The 20,218-nt window shown below is 42.2% G+C and overlaps 1 protein-coding gene across 4 annotated transcripts in view; it reads left to right on the top strand.

Moving 5' to 3' along the window:
- rabgap1l (RAB GTPase activating protein 1-like) overlaps window positions 1-20,218 on the top strand; it is a 462,369-nt gene that overhangs the window by 271,819 nt on the left and 170,332 nt on the right. For all 4 annotated transcript variants that reach the window (XM_080196010.1, XM_080196008.1, XM_080196011.1 and 1 more), the window contains one exon: window positions 4,817-4,930. In XM_080196010.1, the coding sequence (XP_080052136.1) occupies window positions 4,817-4,930 (114 nt within the window). The remainder of the gene's footprint in view (window positions 1-4,816; window positions 4,931-20,218) is intronic.

Genomic DNA, 20,218 nt, shown 5'->3' with positions numbered 1-20,218 from the left:
AACCCAGTTGTGTTGCAGGGCTTTTAGAACTGTCCTTAAGGACTTCCAGAGTAGACTTGTTAGCACAGAGTTTACTGTAGCTTCCAGTTATGGCTGCAACTGACATGTGAATTCATAGAACATAGAACATTACAGCGCAGTACAGGCCCTTTGGCCCTCGATCTTGCGCCGACCAGTGGAACCAATCTAATGACCCTCTAACCTAAACTATTCCAATGTTATCCATATGCCTATCCACTGATCATTTGAATGCCCTTAAAGTTGGTGAGTCCACAACTGCTGCAGGCAGGGCATTCCATGCCCTTACTACCCTAATACTAATACTAATTCCATAGTATTCAGCCATTTCTAATAGCAGAGAGCTTGGCAGTGTAGCTGTAGATGTTGAGTGTATTGCCTCTCAGCCCAATCCACTTACCAATCCACTTACAATGACAAAGTAATTGCAGATTCATTAAATGAGCTTGCCAGAAGCTTTCCCTTTGAGAATCCCTGCAGGCTCGACAATGACTGCACAGGCGTTATGGTTGCTCCATTTAAGTAATCAGTAAATGAATGTACTAATAACATAGAATTCTTTCTTTGTGCTCATTAAATAAGATTAAGCTGGACACTCTGAGATTTACAGGACTTTATCCGTATTCTCTGTTCTAGCTGGAAATTGGCCAAACTCTCTGCTTACCCTGATCAGAGACACAGAATCTGCCTTGAGAGTGGGTGTTGGTCTCATCCTTCTTACAGAGTGACTGATTGCTGACCCCTTTTACAGATATGAATGATCATTGACCCCTTGAACAGACACAGCTGAATTCCACAAGCATGTACCATTGTCCCAGTGAACATTTCGAAAGGAAACGTATCTCCCAGTCTCATTCTTGTCATCACCTTCTTGAAATTTACCTTTCCTGCCACTTTTACAGCACCTAGAGTTCTTCTCAGCCTCTTTTATCCTCCAGATTCTTCTGTTGAAAGCAAAATCCAAAGTGATGTCTGGATCGATCGTATTAAATGGCAGAGCAAGATCCTATTTCTTATGTTGAAAATGATTGGGCCTGGGATGTCACTGGGGAACTGCTGCAAGAGTATCTTGGGACAGAGATGATTAATCTCCAACAAGCACAAACATCTTCCTTTGTGCTGAGTATGACTTCAGCCAGCAGAAAGTTTCTCCCTGATTCTCATTGACTCCAGTTTAGTTAGGGTTCTTTGATGCCACACTCGGTCAAGTGCTGTCTTGAGCAGTCACTCTCACCTCATCTCTGGAGTCCAGCTCTTTTGACCATAGAGTCATAGAGGTTTACAGAATGGAAACAGGCCCTTCGGCCCAACTTGTCCCTTTTGTTTAAAAACCCCTAAGCTAATCTCAATTGCCTACATTTGGCCCATATCCCTCTATATCCATCGTACCCATATAAATATTAATGCTTTTCAAAAGATAAAGTTGTACCTGCCTCTACTACTACCTCTGGCAGCTTGTTCCAGACACTCACCACCTTCTGTGTGATTTGGACCAAGGCTGTAATGAGGTCAGGAACTGAGAATCCCTGGTGGAATCCAAACTGAGCATCACTGAGCAGGTTATTGCTGAGTAAGTATCACTTGATTACACTGTAGATGACCCCTTCCATCACTTAACTGATTATGGAAAGTTGACTGATGGAGCGGTAATTGGCGGGTTGTTGTTATACTACTTGTGTACATTGGGGACTTCAGGATGAAGCTGCAATGGATCATTCAGAACTTGATGTGGCAAGCCTGCAGAGCTTTGATCTGATCCGTTGGTGTGGGATGGTTTAGCTTTGTCTTTCACTTGCTGTTTCTGCTCTTTGGCACATGGTCCTGTGTTGTAGCTTCACCAGGTTGACCCCGCATTTTAGGTATCCCTGGTGCTTCTCCTAGCATGCCTCCTGCACTCTCCATTGGATGAGGGTTTTTCCTCTGGCTTGATGGTAATGGTGCAGTGGGGGACACCCACTTGACTCACCTGACGAAGGGGCAAACCCCAAAATCTTGTGGGTTTACTAACAAATAAACTGGTTGGACTTTAACCTGGTGTTTTGAGACTTCTTACTGTGTTTACCCAGTCCAATGCCAGCATCTCCACATCATGACTACCATCAAACAGGACATATCCAGGGATGGTGATGGTGGTGTCTGGGACATTATCTGTAAAGTATGATTCCATGAGTATGAATGTGTCAGGTTGCTTGACCAATCTGTGAGACAACTCTCCCATTTTGACACAAGCCCCCTAGCTGTTAATGTGGTTGACTGGGCTGGGTGTGCCATTGCCATTTTTGGTGCTTAGTTTCATCAGGTTTTATACCTTTTTGACATTCCTGTAGCAAATTGGGCCAACTGAGCATCTTGCTAGGCCACTTTAGAGGGCTGCTAGGAATCAGCCACATTGCTGTGGGTCTGGAGACACATGTGGGCCAGATCAGGTAAGGATGGAAGATTTCCTTCCTAAAGGACATTAATTAACAACAATCCAGTAGTTTGATGATGATTAATACTGCTTTCAATTCACACTTATTAAAAATCTTTTTAAATTGATCTTCTGCTGTTCTGTTGGTGTTACTAATCTTGGATACTTTTCAGTTACGCTTGCTGAGATTTGGGATCACAATATCTCATTTTATTTTCCCTTCGCTGGACTGGTTTGTGTGGCTATGGGAGTAAAGGAGTGTAGCGGAGGTTTCAGGGAAGGATCAGGTGTCAGTGAGGGAAAAGTGCATGATGGTATCAGCACTGGGCAATGGCAATTGGGACCTCTGGGCCTTTCGTAAAACTCATTGCCTCTTATGTGAAGCTGAGACGGCTGATGTGTGAGTGAATCATTCAGAGTGGGCTAGGATAGATAGAGTGAGGTTGTTTGTGGGGTGAGGGGGATGGGTGCAATGGTATCTCGGTACATGGTGGTTTCAAATATGAACAGGATGGTACAGTGGTTAGCAGTGCTACCTCTCAGCTCCAGGGTCCCAGGCTCAATTCTGGCCTAGGGTGACGATCTGTGTGGAGTTTGCATGTTCACCCCTTGTCTGTGTGTGTTTCCTCTGGATGCTTGGGTTTCCTCCCACATTCTAAAGATGTGCAGGTTAGGTGGATTGGCCATGCTAAGTTGCCCCTTACTGTCCCAAGATGTGTAGGTTAGAGGGGATGGGTACAGGAATGGGGTAAACACAGTAAAAAGTCTGACAACACCAGGTTTTAGTCCAACCTATTTATTTGATAATATCCTCACTTTTTTTTTAGTCCAACCTATTTATTTGATAATATTCTCACTAGCTTTCGAGGGGACAGCCTCTTCGTCAGGTGAATGGAGAGTTCTGGCCTCAGACAGAGCATATAAAGCACAGACAGTTTAGAGATTACTGATTAAAATGCGAATCCTTACACCTAACCTGCTGTTCAAGACCTGAAGTGGCTGATAATGTGAGTGGTAGGAGCACTGATCACAGTTTAAATCAGTAATCAGTTTAAATCAGTTTTAATCAGTAATCTCTAAACTGTCTGTGCTTTATATGCTCTGTCTGAGGCCAGAACTCTCCATTCACCTGACGAAGAGGCTGTCCCCTCGAAAGCTAGTGAGAATATTATCAAATAAATAGGTTGGACTAAAAAAAAAGTGAGAATGTTATCAAATAAATAGGTTGGACTAAAACCTGGTGTTGTCAGACTTTTTACTGTGTTTACGCCAGTCCAACGCCGGCATACCCACATCATGACTACAGGAATGGGGGCAGGGGAGGTCCTGGGTAAGATGTTCTGTCAGAGTCGGTGCAGACTCAATGGGCCAAATGACCTGTTCTGCACTGTAGGGATTCTATGATTCTAATAAATTCAATAGGAAGTTGAAGAAAAACACTTTGCCCAGTGGCGAGAATGTGGATGATGCTGCCACCTAATGCTAATGGAATGGTTCAGATATGTTGTGTCAAATTGTTTCTTTCTGCTTAGTAAACTTCAATGGGATGTGAGCAGAGTTAGAGTTCAGGCTGAGGTTTTCACTACAGATTTCTTTTTTGTTATTTAAATTTGTGTATTATATGTTACAATCTCTGCAAATGTTTAAATTTGAGCTCACTGAGACCTACTGTTTAGCATGGTAAATCCCTATATTTAAACCATCTGCAACAACCTGTCTGTTGTCAGAAGTGCCAGTATGACAACTGAATGTTAAGACATTATCCATGTCACAGCAGCTGCTAATTCCTTGAGGCTTTTCATGTGTGGAACCCCATCCACTTGCGAGAGAGAATATTCTCAGGGTTTAAAACTTAAAGTCAGGAATGCCTGGCTCAATTTATTTATCTAGATTTTATATTTCCTATATTTATAAATATTATACTTTTAGAGCTAATTTCAGTTTACAGCCTGAAGTCTCCACCTTTGCCACTTGTTTCAGTGACTTTGGACCTGTTCACCTTTCTGTTGTAATCAATAACATTGGAGAGATTCGAGTCACAAAGTGAATCAGGGAAAGAGAGTGAGGGATAGAGGGAATGAGAAAGAGAGAGAGAGAGAGTGGGGAGAGATTGCAGATAGAGGGAATGAGGGATAGGTAGTGGCAGAGATTGGAGATAGCAGAACAAGAGAGAGTCGGAGAGATTGGGGACAGAGTTAAAGAGGGAGTGAGTGGGAGATATTGGAGGTAGAGGGAATGAGGGAATTCTGTGACTCTGTATGAATCATGGGAAGTCTGCCAATTTGCTATAAATTGTGCATGCTGGATTGGAAGAATATGTGCAGCAAGGGGGAATATAAACCAACCACAGCTTCGATGATGACTAATGTATTTTTATTCATTGTGCAGGATTCTGTTCAGGAAAATGTTATTACCCGGGATATTAATCGCACTTTCCCAGCCCATGACTATTTCAAGGAAACCGATGGAGATGGGCAGGATTCATTGTACAAGATCTGCAAGGTAGGATATTCTCTGGCCGAGATTTTTACTTGCATGTAGAATCACATTGTTTGTATGTGTTTTGTGTGCGTGTGTGTGTGTGCACACGCGCATGCTATATATAGAATCACATCGGCTGAGTGTGATGGCGAAGGGTGTTTTTCATGGAATGTTTGCAGGTTATCTGAACATGATTGGCCTTCCAGACCAACCTTGCCCTAAATCTGCATTCTTTAACCAAATTGTTTCTCTTCCTAGCCTGGAAGCAGTGAGGCTAATTGCATAGCCCCAAACACTGCCCCAACTGAGATCAGCTAACTCAACACAGGCCAGGTTTTAAACCCATGATTGGACCCCTCTGTGAGAATGTGTATTTGTGGAGATTTGTGAAGATTATTGAAGTTTAATTACTCCATGGTGATTCTGCTTCACACATATCCTTCTCCCCTTCCCACACCAATGCTTATCTTTCATCATTTAAATCTATGGGGACTGCTGTGCCATAATTCCACTCCAAATTCCAATATAGCCAATGTATCTGTAGTAATGTATTCTCTTCTGTCCCCTACTCCATTGCGCCTGACTCCCCAGAGCCTGTCCACATTCTACAAGGCACAAGTCAGGAGTGTGATGGAATATTCTCCCCTTTCCTGGATGGGTGCAGCTCCAACCATACTCAAGAAACTCAATACCATCCAGGACAAAGAGCCCTGCTTTATTGGCACCTCTCCCATAAACATTCACACTCTCCATCACTACTGCACAGAGTCATTTACAAGATGCACTGCAGGAACTCACCAAGGCTCCTTAAGCAGCACCTTCTAAACCCATGACCACTACCATCTAGAAAGACAAGGCACTGGACACAGGGGAACACCACCCTTGGAGGTTCCCCCCCAAGTCAGTCACAATCCTGACTCGGAAATATATCGCCATTCCTCCATGGTTGCTGGATCAAAATTCTGGAATTCCCTCCCTACCAGCATTGTGGTAGTTGTGGAAGATCAGAGTCAGCATGGGTAAAATATTAGCTTAAGAACAGAAGACAGTGAGTTGAATCTATAGAATCATAGAATACTACAGTGCTGAAGGAGACTATTCACCCCATCGAGTCTACACCAACCATAATCCCACCCAAGCCCTGTCACCATAACCCCATGCATTTACCCTAGCTAGTCCCCCTGACACTAAGGAGCAATTTAGAGTGGCCAGTCCACTAACCTGCACATCTTTGGACTGTGGGAGGAAACTGGAGCACTCGCAGACACGGGCAGAATATACAGACTGCGCACAGACAGTGACCTAAGCTGGGAATCAAACTCTGGTCCCTGGCACTGTGAGGTAGCAATGCTAACCACTGTGCCACCATGCAGCCCCGTATGCTAAATGGTTACTTTACCCAATAACACAAGAAATAGGAAGACGAGGACCACTTGGCCCATCGAGCCCGCTTCGCCATTCAACATGATCATGGCTGATCTTGGGCTTTATCTCAATTTTCCCGCCCAACTTCTAATTCCTTAATTTCCTGAGAGACCAAAAATCAGTCCGTCCCAGCCTTTAATATATTCAACAATGGACCATCCTCAACCCTCTGGGGTAGAGAATCCCAAAGATTCATAACCCTTTGAGTGAAGAAATTTCTCCTCCTCTCAGTCCTAAATGATTGGCCCCTTATCCTGAGACTGTTTTAGATTTTCCAATCAGCGGAAACAATCTCTCAATGTCCATTCTGTCAAACCCTTCAGAATTTTGTAGGTTTCAATGAGGTTGCTTTTCATTTTTCAAAATTCCAGAGTATGTAAACCTAATTTACTCAGCTCTCATTATATGACAGTTCCCTCATTCTAGGAACCAACTTAGTGAACCTTCACTGTATTGCCTGAAATGCGAGGACATCGTTCCTTAAAGATGGAGGCCAAACCTGCGCAGAGTATTCCAGGTGTGGTCTCACCAAAACCCTGTAAAATTATAGCAAGACTTCTTTATTCTTCTCCACCCTTCCTGCAATAAAGGCCGACTTACCATTTACTTCCTGCACCTGCGTGCTAACTTTCTGCTTTCCTTGGGCAATCACACCCAATTCTCCTGGGATATTAACACTTACAAATTTTCACACTTTTAAAATATTTTTTGCTTTTCTGTTCTCAAGTCCAAGGTGAATAACTTCACACTTCCCCACATAGTACTCCATCTGTCATCCTGTGGACCAGTATTGAACTTGTCTCTATCTCTTTGCAGCTACTTTTGTGTCCTGCCCACAACTTACCTTGCGACCTAGCTTGATATTATCATCAAATGTAGATATATTAATCATTATTTGCCAAATGAAGCACAGGCTAGCACAATGGGTAGGCAAGTGACAGATGGAAAGCAATACAGAAAAGTATGAGGTAATGCATTTTGTAGAACATCCATTTTGTAGAACATCCATTTTGTAGAACATCCATTTTGTAGAACATCCATTTTGTCAACATCCTTGGGGTTACCATTGACTAGAAAATCAACTGGACTTGCCACATAACCACAAAAGCAGGCCAGAGGCTGGGAATACTACGGCGGGTGACTCACCTCCTGACTCCCCAAAGCCTGTCCACCATCTACAAGCACAAGTCAGGAGTGTGATGGAATATTCCCCACTTTCCTAGGTAGGTGCAGCTCCAACAACACTCAAGAAGCTTGACACCATCCAGGACAAAGCAGCCCGTTTGATTGGCACCACATTCACAAACATCCACTCCCTCCACCACTGACTCTCAGTAGCAGCAGTGTGTACCATCAATGAGATGCACTGCAGCAATTCACCAAAGATCCTTCGACTGCACCTTTCAAATCCACAACTACTTCCATCTAGAAGGACAAGGACAGCAGATACATGGGCACACCACCACCTGTAAGTTCCCCTCCAAGCCACTCAGCGTCCTGACTTGGAAATATATCACCATTTCTTCTCAGTCATTGGGTCAAAATCCTGCAATTCTCTCCTTGTTGTAGGTCAACCCACAGCCTGTGAACTGCAGCAATTCAAGGCAGCTCACCACCACCTTTTCGGGGACAACAATGGATGCCATGTCCCACAAATGAATAAAAAGAACTGATAAGGAGAGGCATGATAGACTGAATGGCACGGCTCTAAATAATATGTAGGAACAGAGGGAGCTGGGCGTTCACATACATCAATCCTTGGAGGTGACAGGATGTAGGGACTAATTAGCAAAGTATGTAGATCTTGAGATTTATAAATAACAGTATTGAGTACAAAAGCAAGGAAGTTATGTTGAACCATTCTAAAGCTATGATTAGGAAGGATGTGAAGGTTTTGAGAAGAGCGTAGGGTGCTCAGAATGGTTCAATGATGAGAGAATTTAGCTACGAGGTTCGGTTGGAGAAGCTAGGATTGTTCACTGTGAAGCAAAACAGATTGAGGGAGATTATGACAGGTCTAGATCAGGTAGAAGAAGAAAAGGGTTCCCATTAACTAATGGCACACAGATTTAAGGTTTTGAGCAAGTGTTAAAGGGGGGATGTGAACAACTTTTATACATAGTAAGTGGTAATGACCAGGAACTCTCTGCCTCTGAGGGTGATGGAAGTGGAAATGATGAATGATTTGAAATACAAGTTAGATAGACAATTTGGGGAAATAAACAAGTAGAACTCCAGGGAGAGCTGGGGAATAGGACTGGTTTGGTCTGCAGAGATGCCGTCCCACCCTGGCACCACTCTGACTTGGAAATATATTGCCGTTCCTTCACTGTTGTTGGGTCTAAATCCTAGATCTCTCTCCCCAGCAGCACTGTGGGTGTACCTACACCACTTAGACTGCAGCGGGTTTAAAAAGGCAGCTCATCACCATTTTCTCAAGGACAATTAGTGATGGGCAATAAATACTGGTAAAGCCAGTGACACCCACATTCCTGAATGAATAAAAAAAAGTTCCCCAAGGTTTCTTACCTAAATTGAAGATGTCCCTGCAAATGTTGGATTAGTTTCTACATGTTCTGTCATTGATATCAGCCTTGCATTTAAGGTGGATCCATGATCAAATAGGCTTTTATGAAAACTTACTCACAAGCTAGTTGTGCCATTTGAGGCCTCCATGGGCATAATATTGTGGCATTCACGGGCAGTAAATAAAACAAAGTGCTGATACCATGCACTAGACTGATTGACAACAGGCTTTTAGCCAGGTTTGAAACTTATGGAAGACCCAACTCTCACTCCTCCATTGCCCTCAGATCATCTCCACCCATCTACTTGGACTCCATTTTTAATCAAGAATCTATCTCACACAGTGTTAAAAATATTCACTGACCAATTCTCCACTGCTCTCTGGGGAAGAGAATTCCATAGACAAACGATCCTCTGCGAGAATAAAATACTCTCCATCTCTGACTTAAATGGGAGCGAGCCCCTTTATTTTGAAACTGTGCCCCCCGTTTTAGTCTTCCTCATAAAGGAATCCTCTCAGTATTCACCCTGTCAAGTACCCTCGGTATCTTACATGTTTCAATAAGATCATCTCTCTCCCTTCTAAACTCCTGTGGATACAGACCCAATCTGTCTGATTTTTTTAATATGGTAATCCCCTTCATCCCAGAAATGAGTCAAGTGAATCTTCATCTTCTAACACATTTATATTCTTACTTCAGTAGCGAGTCTAAATCTGTACACAGTATTCTAGATGTGATCTCATCCAGACTCTGTACAGCTGCAGTAAAACTTCCCTATTTTTATATTCCGTTCTTCTTGTAATAAACACCAACATTCCATTTGTCTTCCTAATCACTTGCTGTACCTGCAGACTAACTTTTTGTGATTTATATACCAGGACACCCAGATCCCCCTTATACTTCAAGAGTCCAGCACTTTTTCAATTTAAATAACACAATGCTTGATTTTCCTCCCAAAGTAGACAAGTTTGCATTTTCTCAGATGGCACACTACATCTGCCATATTTCTGCCTACTCACTCAAGATCTATATTCCTTTGCAGAATCTTTATATTGTCTTCACAACTTACTCTTCCATCTACCTTTGTGTCATCAGCAAATTTAGTGGTCATACATTCAGTCCCATCATTAAAGTCATCAATGTAGATTGTAAATAGTTGCAGCCCCAGCACTGATCTCTATGGCACTTAACGAGTTACAATTTGCCAATCTGAAAGTGAGCCATTTATCCTGACTTTCTGCTTCCAGTTAGTTAACCAATTTTTTACTGATGCTAGTATTTGGCTCCAGCACCACAATTTCTTATTTTGTGGAGTAATCTTTGATGTAGAACCTTGTCAAATGATCAAGTGCCTTTTGAAATTTAAGGAAGTAGTTCGGAGGACCAAGAGGGGTCATGAAAAGTCCTTGGCAAGCAGGATTAAAGAAAATCCTATGGCATTTTATACGTATGTAAAGAGCAAGAGGGTAGCCAGGGAAAAGTTTGGCCCACTCAAAGATAGTGGAGGAATCTATGCATGGAACCAGAGGAAATGGGTGAAATACTAAATTAATACTTTGCCTCAGTATTCACCAAAGAGAGGACTTGGCGGATGAGAAACCGAGGGTGCGTAGGTATTCTGGGTTATGTCGATATCAAAAAGGGGGAGATATTGGGCATCTTAAAAAGCATTAAAGAAGAAAAGTCCCCAGGGCCTGATGGGATCTACCCCAGAATACTGAGGGAGGCAAGGGCGGAAATTGCAGGGGCCTTAACAGAAATCTTTGTATCCTTGTTGGTTACAAGTGAAGTTCCAAAAAACTGGAGGATAGCCAATGTTTTTCCACTGTTTAAGAAGGGCAGCAGAGATAATCCAGGAAATTACAGGCCAGTGAGCCTTAGGTCAGTGGTCGAGAAATTATTGGAAAAGTTTCTTAGGGACAAGATTTACTCACATTTGGAACCAAATGGACTTAATAGTGATAGACAGCATGGTTTTGTGAAGGGGAGGTTGTGCCTCACTAACTTGATCGAGTTTTTTGAGGAACTGATAAAGATGATAGATGATTTGATTTGATTTATTATTGTCACATGTATTCGTATACTGTGAAAAGTATTGTTTCTTGCCTGCTTTACAAACAAAGCAGACTGTTCATAAAGAAGGAAACGAGAGAGTGCAGAATGTAGTGTTACAGTCATAGCTAGCGTGTAGAGAAAGATCAACTTAAGGTCCGTTCAAAAGTCTGATGGCAGTGGGAAAAGGCTGTTCTTGAATCGGTTGGTACGTGACCTCAGACTTTTGTATCTTTTTCCTGATGGAAGAAGGTGGAAGAGAGAATGTGGGGTTCTTAATTATGCTGGTTGCTTTGCCGAGGCAGCAGGAAGTGTAGACAGAGCCAATAGATGGGAGACTGGTTTGTGTGATGGATTGGGTTACATTCACGACCTTCTGTAGTTTCTTGCGGTCTTGGGCAGAGCAGGAGCCATTACCAAGCTGTGATACAACCAGACAGGATGCTTTCTATGGTGTATCTGTAAAAGTTGGTGAGAGTCGTGGCTGATATGCCAAATTTCTTTGGTCTTCTGAGAAAGTGGAGGAGTTGATGGGCTTTCTTAACGATGGAGGGACTAAGACAGGTTGTTGGTAATCTGGACACCTAAAAACTTGAAGCTGTTGACCATTTCTACTTTATCCCCATTGATGTAGACAGGGGCATGTTCTCCACTATGCTTCCTGAAGTCGATGACGATCTCCTTTGTTTTGTTGACATTGAAGGAGAGATTATGGTCACCGCACCAATTCACCAGGTTCTCTATCTTATTCCTGTACTCTGTCTCATCATTGTTTGAGATTCGACCCACCGCAGTGGTGTTGTCAGCAAATGTGAAAATTGAGTTGGAGGGGAATTTGGCCGCACAGTCCCCAGTTCTGATGATCAAACTTTTTTCTAATAATTTCCTCTATACCCTTTCCCTGGTGATTGTAATTGTTTTAAGTTCCTCCTCTCTCCCTTTCACCTCTTGATTTACAATTATTTATGATATTTTTGTTTTTTGCAGTTAAGACAGACAAACATACCTGTTCAATGTTTCCACCATTTCTTTATTCCCCATTATTGATTCCATGGGCTCACTCTGTGGAGCACAGTCTTTATTTACTTTGTTTACTTCCTTTTCAAATACCTTTTGAAATTCTTGCTATCTGTTTTTATAGTTCTAGCTCACTTTCTCCAATGCCCAAATTTTTCCTTCGTTTATTACTTCTTTCATAATTCTTCGCTATCCTGTTATTAATCTTCACAGAATTGCATGTTTTATCTTGCAACTTGATGCTATCTTTAATGTCCTTTGTGATCCACAATGTTGCATCCTTATCCTTGGGTCTTTCTTTCTCACTTGAATTTATCTTTGCTGACTGTTACGAAATATCTCCTTGAATGTCTGCAACTGCATCATTCTTACTTACCCATGAACCTGATTTCCTAGTTCACTTTAGCCAGCTCTGTCTTCATGTTCTTGTAATTTAACTTTAAAATACTCATCTTTTCTGTTCCTTTTCTCGTTTTCACTCTTCTTCCTGAAACTGAATGTGTAATACAAGTATGTTATGATCGCTGCTACTTAGAGGCTCCTTTACTGTGAGGTCATCAATTAATCTTGTTTCATTGCACATTATCAGATGTAGAATAACATGCTCTCTGTTGGCTCTGGAATGTGCTGGTCTAAGAAACTAGTCCCAAAAATACTTCTTTGAGTTCAATGTCCAGACTGCCTTTGCAAATTAAATTCAACAATCTATATGTAGATTAACATCACCCATGATTATTGTTAGAGCCTTCTCTCAGAGCCCCTTATTTCTTACTGTATACTCCACCCTACAATATAGCTACTATAAGGGAAGTTCTCTCAACTACACCCACATATAATTTTCTAACTTTACTATTTCAACACTTTGCTCTTTAGAACAAAGACTATCACACACTGTTAGACCATATAATCCTTAATTAACAGAGGTACGCTGACACTTTTTCCTAGCTTTCTGTCCTTCCCACTCCCTTCAAGTCTATTTTAAGATGGAAAATACTGGCTGCTTATTTGACCATGGCAGCTATTATAGCTGAGGCCAGTCTTGTTCCTGAGCCAACATTTGAGTTTGAAGTTTAGAACTGTTTTCTAAGTAATTGTTAATACAGTGTGCTTTAAAACAGCTGAAGGTGATTTGACATTCAGTGTAAAGTTGCCACTTAGCAGCCTCCATTGCATTCCTGATGGTCTGGTATCAAATGTCTCATCGAATTGAAGGGGTGAAATGGTCTCAGGTGCACCAGCACTGCGTGTAATGAGAGAACTGAGTCTTAAGTCGCAAGGTTGTGGTGTTAATGAGAAACCAGTCAAGTGGTCATTTAAACACAGGCAGTAAATTGAGTAGTCCTTTACTCAAAGCAGCCGTTCTCATCGTGCATCATTGTTTCTGTGGTGTAGCTGGGTGGGGTTCCTGAATCATTGCAGATTATTGTCGTCAGGTTGAACCCTGCAATCTATTACTTTCCCCCAACCCTGCCAATTTCTCTTCTCTAGGAATCACAGGGGCTTAGCTAGTGTCTCAGGCATGTCAGTTCCCTTAGCTGCTGTAACTGAAACACTGAGAAATCAGCCATGGAGTGAGTGGCAAGGATACTATAGCAGCTTACATATTCCACAGGTTGATGACGGAAGCCTGGGGCTGAGTCTCTGCTCAGACACTATCCTGCCTGCTATTAATCCCCATGGCAAGAATTTTATTTATATAGCACCTTTAATGGAATTAAATGCAATGGCAAACATGAAGAAAGCAGCAAGTGTTCTGGGTGTGAAATATGCTGCCTGAGAGTGTGATGGAGGCAGGTTCAATTAAATCATTCAGAAGTGAATTAAGCTATTACCTGAAAAAGGAGAATGTGCAGGGTTACAGGGAGAAGGTCAGGAACGGAACTTGATGAATTGCTTATTCAGAGAGCCAGTACAGACATGATGGGCCAAATGGCCTTTTACACTGTAACAATTCTGTGATTCTTTGTTAAAATCTCCAAGACACTTCATATAGGCATTGTGGAGTTCTGCCCCTACACTTTGGCTACCTGATATGTTGAACTTCACAACATGTAGCATTCTCTACTTCACAATTATGCTTTACACTTTCTCTTAGGTAGATAATCGACCCTCCCAAAATGAACCTTAGCTCCCTTGAATGTATTTCCGTTCTTTTCCTTTCGCAGCCTGGCAACTTTTAACCCCTAGAACTGTCTTTCATGAGGAAAGTTTTTCCCAGAGATTCTCCCTCTAGCACAAGCAAGGTGAATTTTCCAGCCTAGTTTTAAATTCTCATGTATTTCACCTTTTCAATCTGAATGTAACTTCATTCCCGTGCATTCCCGTGAAGTGAACCATAGAGACTTTTGGGCTTTAGCTGCTTCCACTTTCCTGGCTCCTAGTTGACTAACTTGTCTTTCTGTTTCACAATTATCTTTTTGGAAATCTGTAACTTTATCTCACATTGGCATCCTATTGCCTCTCCTCCTCTCAAAGCCCATCTTCATGGAAATGTGAATCACATGGGCCTTGTATCCAGCTAGAAATGCTGAATAGTTTTTCTTTAGACCCTCAATTCTATTCTGTTTTGTAACTAAATGGACTGTTCAAAGCAGAACTTTTAGAACCCAACATTCTCAATGCCATCCTAGGACTTTGGAGATTAGCAGTCTAGCCACTGTAAACACTAACGCAAATGCTGCTGCCATTGTCGTCACGTGTGAATAGCTTGCACATTCTTTACAGCAAAACAATCCAGATCTCCCTTTAATCTTTAACAACTGTGTCACCCAGTCCTATTAGGCAGACTTAAGAACCAGCCCCTTCACTTTATCCTTAAAAAAGACACAGTCCCAAAACACAACAATGTTTTAAACTTCATATTTGTAATAACTATTTGAGTCTGGGAACTGAAGCATTAACTTGAAAAGTTGGGACTGTGTTGATTCTGGGGTCGGCTTAAAGATAATGTCAGATTACTTTAACTTTTTCTTTGTATTTTTGAAGTGGGTGTGAGGAGAGGACATTTGCTGACTGCTCAGGTCTGGCATCTTCAATGTGTTGTGGTTTCAAAACAGCCAATACTGTTTAAAAAGTCCCCAGCCTTGTTTGGGGACTTCTCAATTCAGTTGTGTTTGTTGGTATAGTAACAAGTAATGCAGCACTGAAGAACTTCCAGCCCATGGCAATGGGTGATGGAGAGGGAACCAGTGCAAAATAGGATCTGTGACTGCAGTCTAGGAATGCAGAACCTGTCTTAGTATCAGTGATTGATTGTGAATGCGGCAGCTCATGGAGAACACTGAGTTTGGGCTCACAACAGTGGAGTTTAAGGCAACTGGATTTATTTTTTACATTCTTGTATTATACTGCTAGAATTCTTGAAATTGCTCCTTAGAATAAATGTTTGCTGATACCAATAGGACCTGGGGAATTGTAGCATGATGGCATATATGAAATGAATTCCAAGCTTACTAAATAAGGGTGCTGCTTAATTAATAGATCACTGCTTAAGCCTGAACACTATTTGACACATCCCTTCATTCTGAAGAATTTTGCTCAGTGAAAGCTGGAAATTCTACTTTAAGGATGTCATCAGGAATATAAGAACATAAGAAATAGGAAATAGGAGCAGGAGTAGGCCATCTAGCCCTTCGAGCCTGCCCCGCCATTCAATAAGATCATGGCTGATCTGTCGCTGCTCAGTTCCACTTTCCCGCCCTCTCCCCATAACCCTTAATCCCCTCTCTTATCAAAAACCCATCAACCCGCGTCTTAAAAATATTTAGCGAGGCAGCCTCCACCACTTCAACAGGCAGAGAATTCCAGAGATTCACCACCCTTTGAGTGAAGAAGTTCCTCCTCAACTCCGTTCTAAACCGCCCCCCTTTTATCTTGAGGCTGTGCCCCCTAGTCCTACTGTCTTTTTTGAGCGGGAAGAGTCTCTCCACCTCTATCCTATCCATCCCATTCATCATCTTATACGTCTCAATGAGATCTCCCCTCATTCTTCTAAACTCTAACGAGTACAAGCCCAGTTTATTCAGCCTCTCCTCATAGCTCAATCCCCTCAACTCCGGTATCAGCCTAGTAAACCTCCTCTGCACTCCCTCCAAGGCCAAAATATCTTTGCGCAGGTGCGGCGCCCAAAACTGCACACAGTACTCCAGCTGCGGCCTCACCAATGCCCTATACAGCCGCAGCAAGACCTCCCTACTTTTATACTCAATCCCCCTCGCTATGAAGGCCAGCATCCCATTTGCCTTCCTGACCACCTGCAAGCTGGGTTTTTGCGACTCATGCACAAGGACCCCGTGGTCCCTCTGCACCGTCGCCTGCTGCAGTTTTTCACCCTGTAAGTAATAGTCCTTCCTACCATTCTTCCTACCAAAGTGGACCACCTCACACTTGCCAACATTAAATTCCATTTGCCAGTTCCTGGCCCATTCGCCCAGCCTATCTAGATCCTTCTGCAGACTCTCCACACCCTCCGCACAATTTGCCGTTCCCCCAATCTTGGTGTCATCAGCAAATTTCGACACCCTACACTCGGTTCCCTCCTCCAGATCATCTATATAAGTGGTAAAAAGCTGAGGCCCCAGCACTGACCCCTGGGGCACTCCTTTGCAACACTTCCTTTGTTCCTTCATACTTTTACAGCATTTTTAACTTTCTTTTCACCTGAGGTGCTTCTCATCCTACTGTTTAGCAGTATGTTGAATGTATTTAGCTGGCAAGCCATACTGGCATCACCAAGAAACTACTTGGATTGATATTGGTGAATCTGGCAGTGAGAGGTGAGGAAATGCATTGAATCACTCAGTCACCAGATATTAAAGGACTTTATTTGATAATGTCAGTCACTTCCTCATGCTTTTCCTGCTTCCTGACAATCCCATCATCATTAGCCTTGGTAAAATAAAACAAATGAGCAGGAGAGGCAATATTCTGATTGTTCTTTGAATGAGCTCGTATAAACATGATGAGCTAGAAGGCATCCTTCTATGCCATTCTTTCTATTCTAATCTAATCCAAAAACAAGACAAAAGGAAAATGCTTTATAGTCATTTTGAACAATACTGACATGGGGATTTCAATTATCCAGCAGGTGGTCAGGAAGGCGAATGGGATGCTGGCCTTCATAGCGAAGGGGATTGAATATAAAAGTAGGGAGGTCTTGCTGCAGCTGTATAGGGCATTGGTGAGGCCGCAGCTGGAGTACTGTGTGCAGTTTTGGGCGCCGCACCTGCGCAAAGATATTTTGGCCTTGGAGGGAGTGCAGAGGAGGTTTACTAGGCTGATACCGGAGTTGAGGGGGTTGAACTATGAGGAGAGGCTGAATAAACTAGGCTTGTACTCGTTGGAGTTTAGAAGAATGAGGGGAGATCTCATTGAGACGTATAAGATGATGAATGGGATGGATAGGATAGAGGTGGAGAGACTCTTCCCACTGAAAAAAGACAGTAGGACTAGGGGGCACAGCCTCAAGATAAAGGGGGGGCGTTTTAGAACGGAGTTGAGGAGGAACTTCTTCACTCAAAGGGTGGTGAATCTCTGGAATTCTCTACCCGTTGAAGTGGTGGAGGCTGCCTCGCTAAATATTTTCAAGAAGTGGGTTGATGGGTTTTTGATAAGAGAGGGGATTAAGGGTTATGGGGAGAGGGCCGGAAAGTGGAACTGAGCCACGACAGATCAGCCATGATCTTATTGAATGGCGGGGCAGGCTCGAAGGGCCAGATGGCCTACTCCTGCTCCTATTTCTTATGTTCTTAGATTGGGATAGTAACAGTGTAAAGGACAGAGTTGAAGGGGAAATCTGTTAAATCTGTACAAGAGTACGTTTCCCAGCAAAACAAAGAAGGAAGTACTTTTGGATCTGGATCTGGATCTGAGGAACAAAGTGAAGCATGTTTCAGTGGGAGGAGCATTTGTGGAACTGTGATCATATCAAGTTTGGAATACTTATAGATAAAGACCACAAATACTTACTTGGTTTATCCCCAGTGAGTTGAAAAGAAATTTGTCCGGGGGAATTAGAATCAACAATTAGGAGGCTAAAATTGTAATTGAACATTGGAAGGTATTTAAAGAGGGAATGATTTGTGAACTGGGAAGGCACATTCCGATGAAAGAAATGGAAGGGGACCCAAAACTAAAGATCCCTGAATAACTAAAAATGCAAGGGTTAAAATGAGACAGAAGAAGGAGGCTTGTGGCAAATATAAGTTCATGATACTCGTAAGAATCAGATGTGTATAGAAAATGAAATGGATATCTCAAACAGAGAATAGGATGGATAAAGAGAGAATATGAGAACAGATTGGTGGCTAACATGAAAGATAACCTAATCTTTAAAACACAAATAGTAAAAGGGTTTCAAAAAGAAAGGTTAGGCCAATAAAGAGTCAAAACAGAGATCTTTTTAATGAGAAAGAGGACATGCGTGGATTACTAAATTAATACCCTACATTTATCTTCACTAGAGAACAGCATATTGCCAATGTGGCAGTTCAGAAGGACCAAAATTGGATAGGAAAAAATAGGTAAAAAACAATGTATATTTCTTGAAAAGTTAACTGTCATCAAAGTAAAAAAGTCAGTCTGGATAGATGGGATATATCCCAATTACTGCAGGAAGAATGAATATTATGGAGGCTCCGGCTGTTGTCTTCCAAACCTCCGTGTTTATGGGGATTATGTCAGAGAACTGGAGAATTGCGGATGTTACACCCTTGTTTAAAAAAAGGTTGTAAGGACAAATCCAATAGGTTAGTCCATTTAACCTCAATGGTACGATAGCCTTCAAAAATGATTGTGCTGGACAAACTTAACACTTGGACAAGTGCGGATTAATTAGGGAAAGCTAGCATGGATTTGTTAAAGGCAAGTCATGTTTAACCAAATTAGAATCATAGAATGGTTACAGCACAGAAGGAGGCCATTCAGTCCATCTGTCCACATTGCCATGGTAATAGCAATTCATCTAGTCCCTCACCCCATCGTTTCCCTCTGGCCCTGCAAATCTTTTCTCTTCAGGATCGTTCAGTTCTCTTTTGAAAGTGATGATTGAATCTGCCTGCACCACACTCTGAGACAGTGCACTCAGGATCCTAACTACCGGCTGTGTGAAAAACCTGATTGAGTTTTTGTAATGAGGTCAGAGAGCTGGTTAAGGATATGTGGCTGATACATTGTACATGGACTACCGAAAGGTATTGGTTAAAATATCACACAAAGGTTTGCCAGCAAACTTGAAGCCAGTGGAATTAAAGGGAAAGTAGTAATGCAGGTACAGAATTGGTCAAGTAGCAGGAAACAGGGATTAACAGTGAACTGTTGTTTCATGGTCTGGAGGATTGCGTGTACAGGGCAGAATTTCAAAAGATGTTGCAAAACTTGGAAGTATTGTGAAGAGGATAAATGTCAAAAGGATATAGGTTGGTGGAAGGGCATTCGTGTCCAGAGAAGTGGGAAGTGATGCATTTTGGTTGGAAGAACAAAAAAAGACAATATTAAATAAAAGACACAATTCCAAAGGAGATGTAGGAGCAGAGGGACCTGGGGGTATTTGTTCATAGACTATCAAAGTTATCAGAGCTGGTTGAGAGCAGAGTTTAATAGTCAGATAGGAACCTGAGATTTATAAATCAATGTGTAGAATACAAAAACAAGGAAGTTCTGATGAACCTTTATCAAATGTTAATTTAGCTTCAGCTTGTGTCCAATTCTGGGTACTACATTTTAGGAAGGACATGAAGACTTAAGAGGGGATGAATAAAAGATTAATGAGACTGGTTCCAGAGACGAGTGACTTCAGTTACAGGGATAGATTCAAGAAGCTGGAGTTGTTCTCCTTCACATAGAGAGTGTTGAGAGAAGGTTTGATGGTGGTGTTTGGTCTCCTGCTCTGATTGGTCAAAGGGTCACAAACTAGTGGACACAGATTTAATGTGATTGGCAAAAGAAATAATGAGGAACTTGAGGAAACTTTTTTTTGTGCAGTGAGTGGTTAAGATCTGGAATGTACTGTCTGAGAATGTGTTGGAGGGAGATTTGCACAGCGAGTGAATGGTATCTGGAAAGCACTTTCTGAGAATGTGGAGGTAGATTCAATCATGGCTTTCAAAAGGGAATTACATAATTCCTGAGGAAAGGATTTGCAGGGTTATGAGGAAGGGACAGACTGAGTGGGACTAGTTAAGTTGTTCTTGCCGTGGACTAGCACAGACACAATGGGCCAAATGACCACCTCCTGTTTGTCAACTATTTTGTGATTCTATGATAAAGTGTGGTGCCCAGAATCAGACAC

This window comes from Carcharhinus amblyrhynchos, chromosome 9 (genome assembly GCF_965287045.1).
Source record: "Carcharhinus amblyrhynchos chromosome 9, sCarAmb.v2.hapA, whole genome shotgun sequence".
In the NCBI taxonomy this organism is placed as follows: domain Eukaryota; kingdom Metazoa; phylum Chordata; class Chondrichthyes; order Carcharhiniformes; family Carcharhinidae; genus Carcharhinus; species Carcharhinus amblyrhynchos.
The sequence above is the reverse complement of the archived record's forward strand: the minus strand, read 5'-3'. Positions and strand labels throughout refer to the sequence as shown.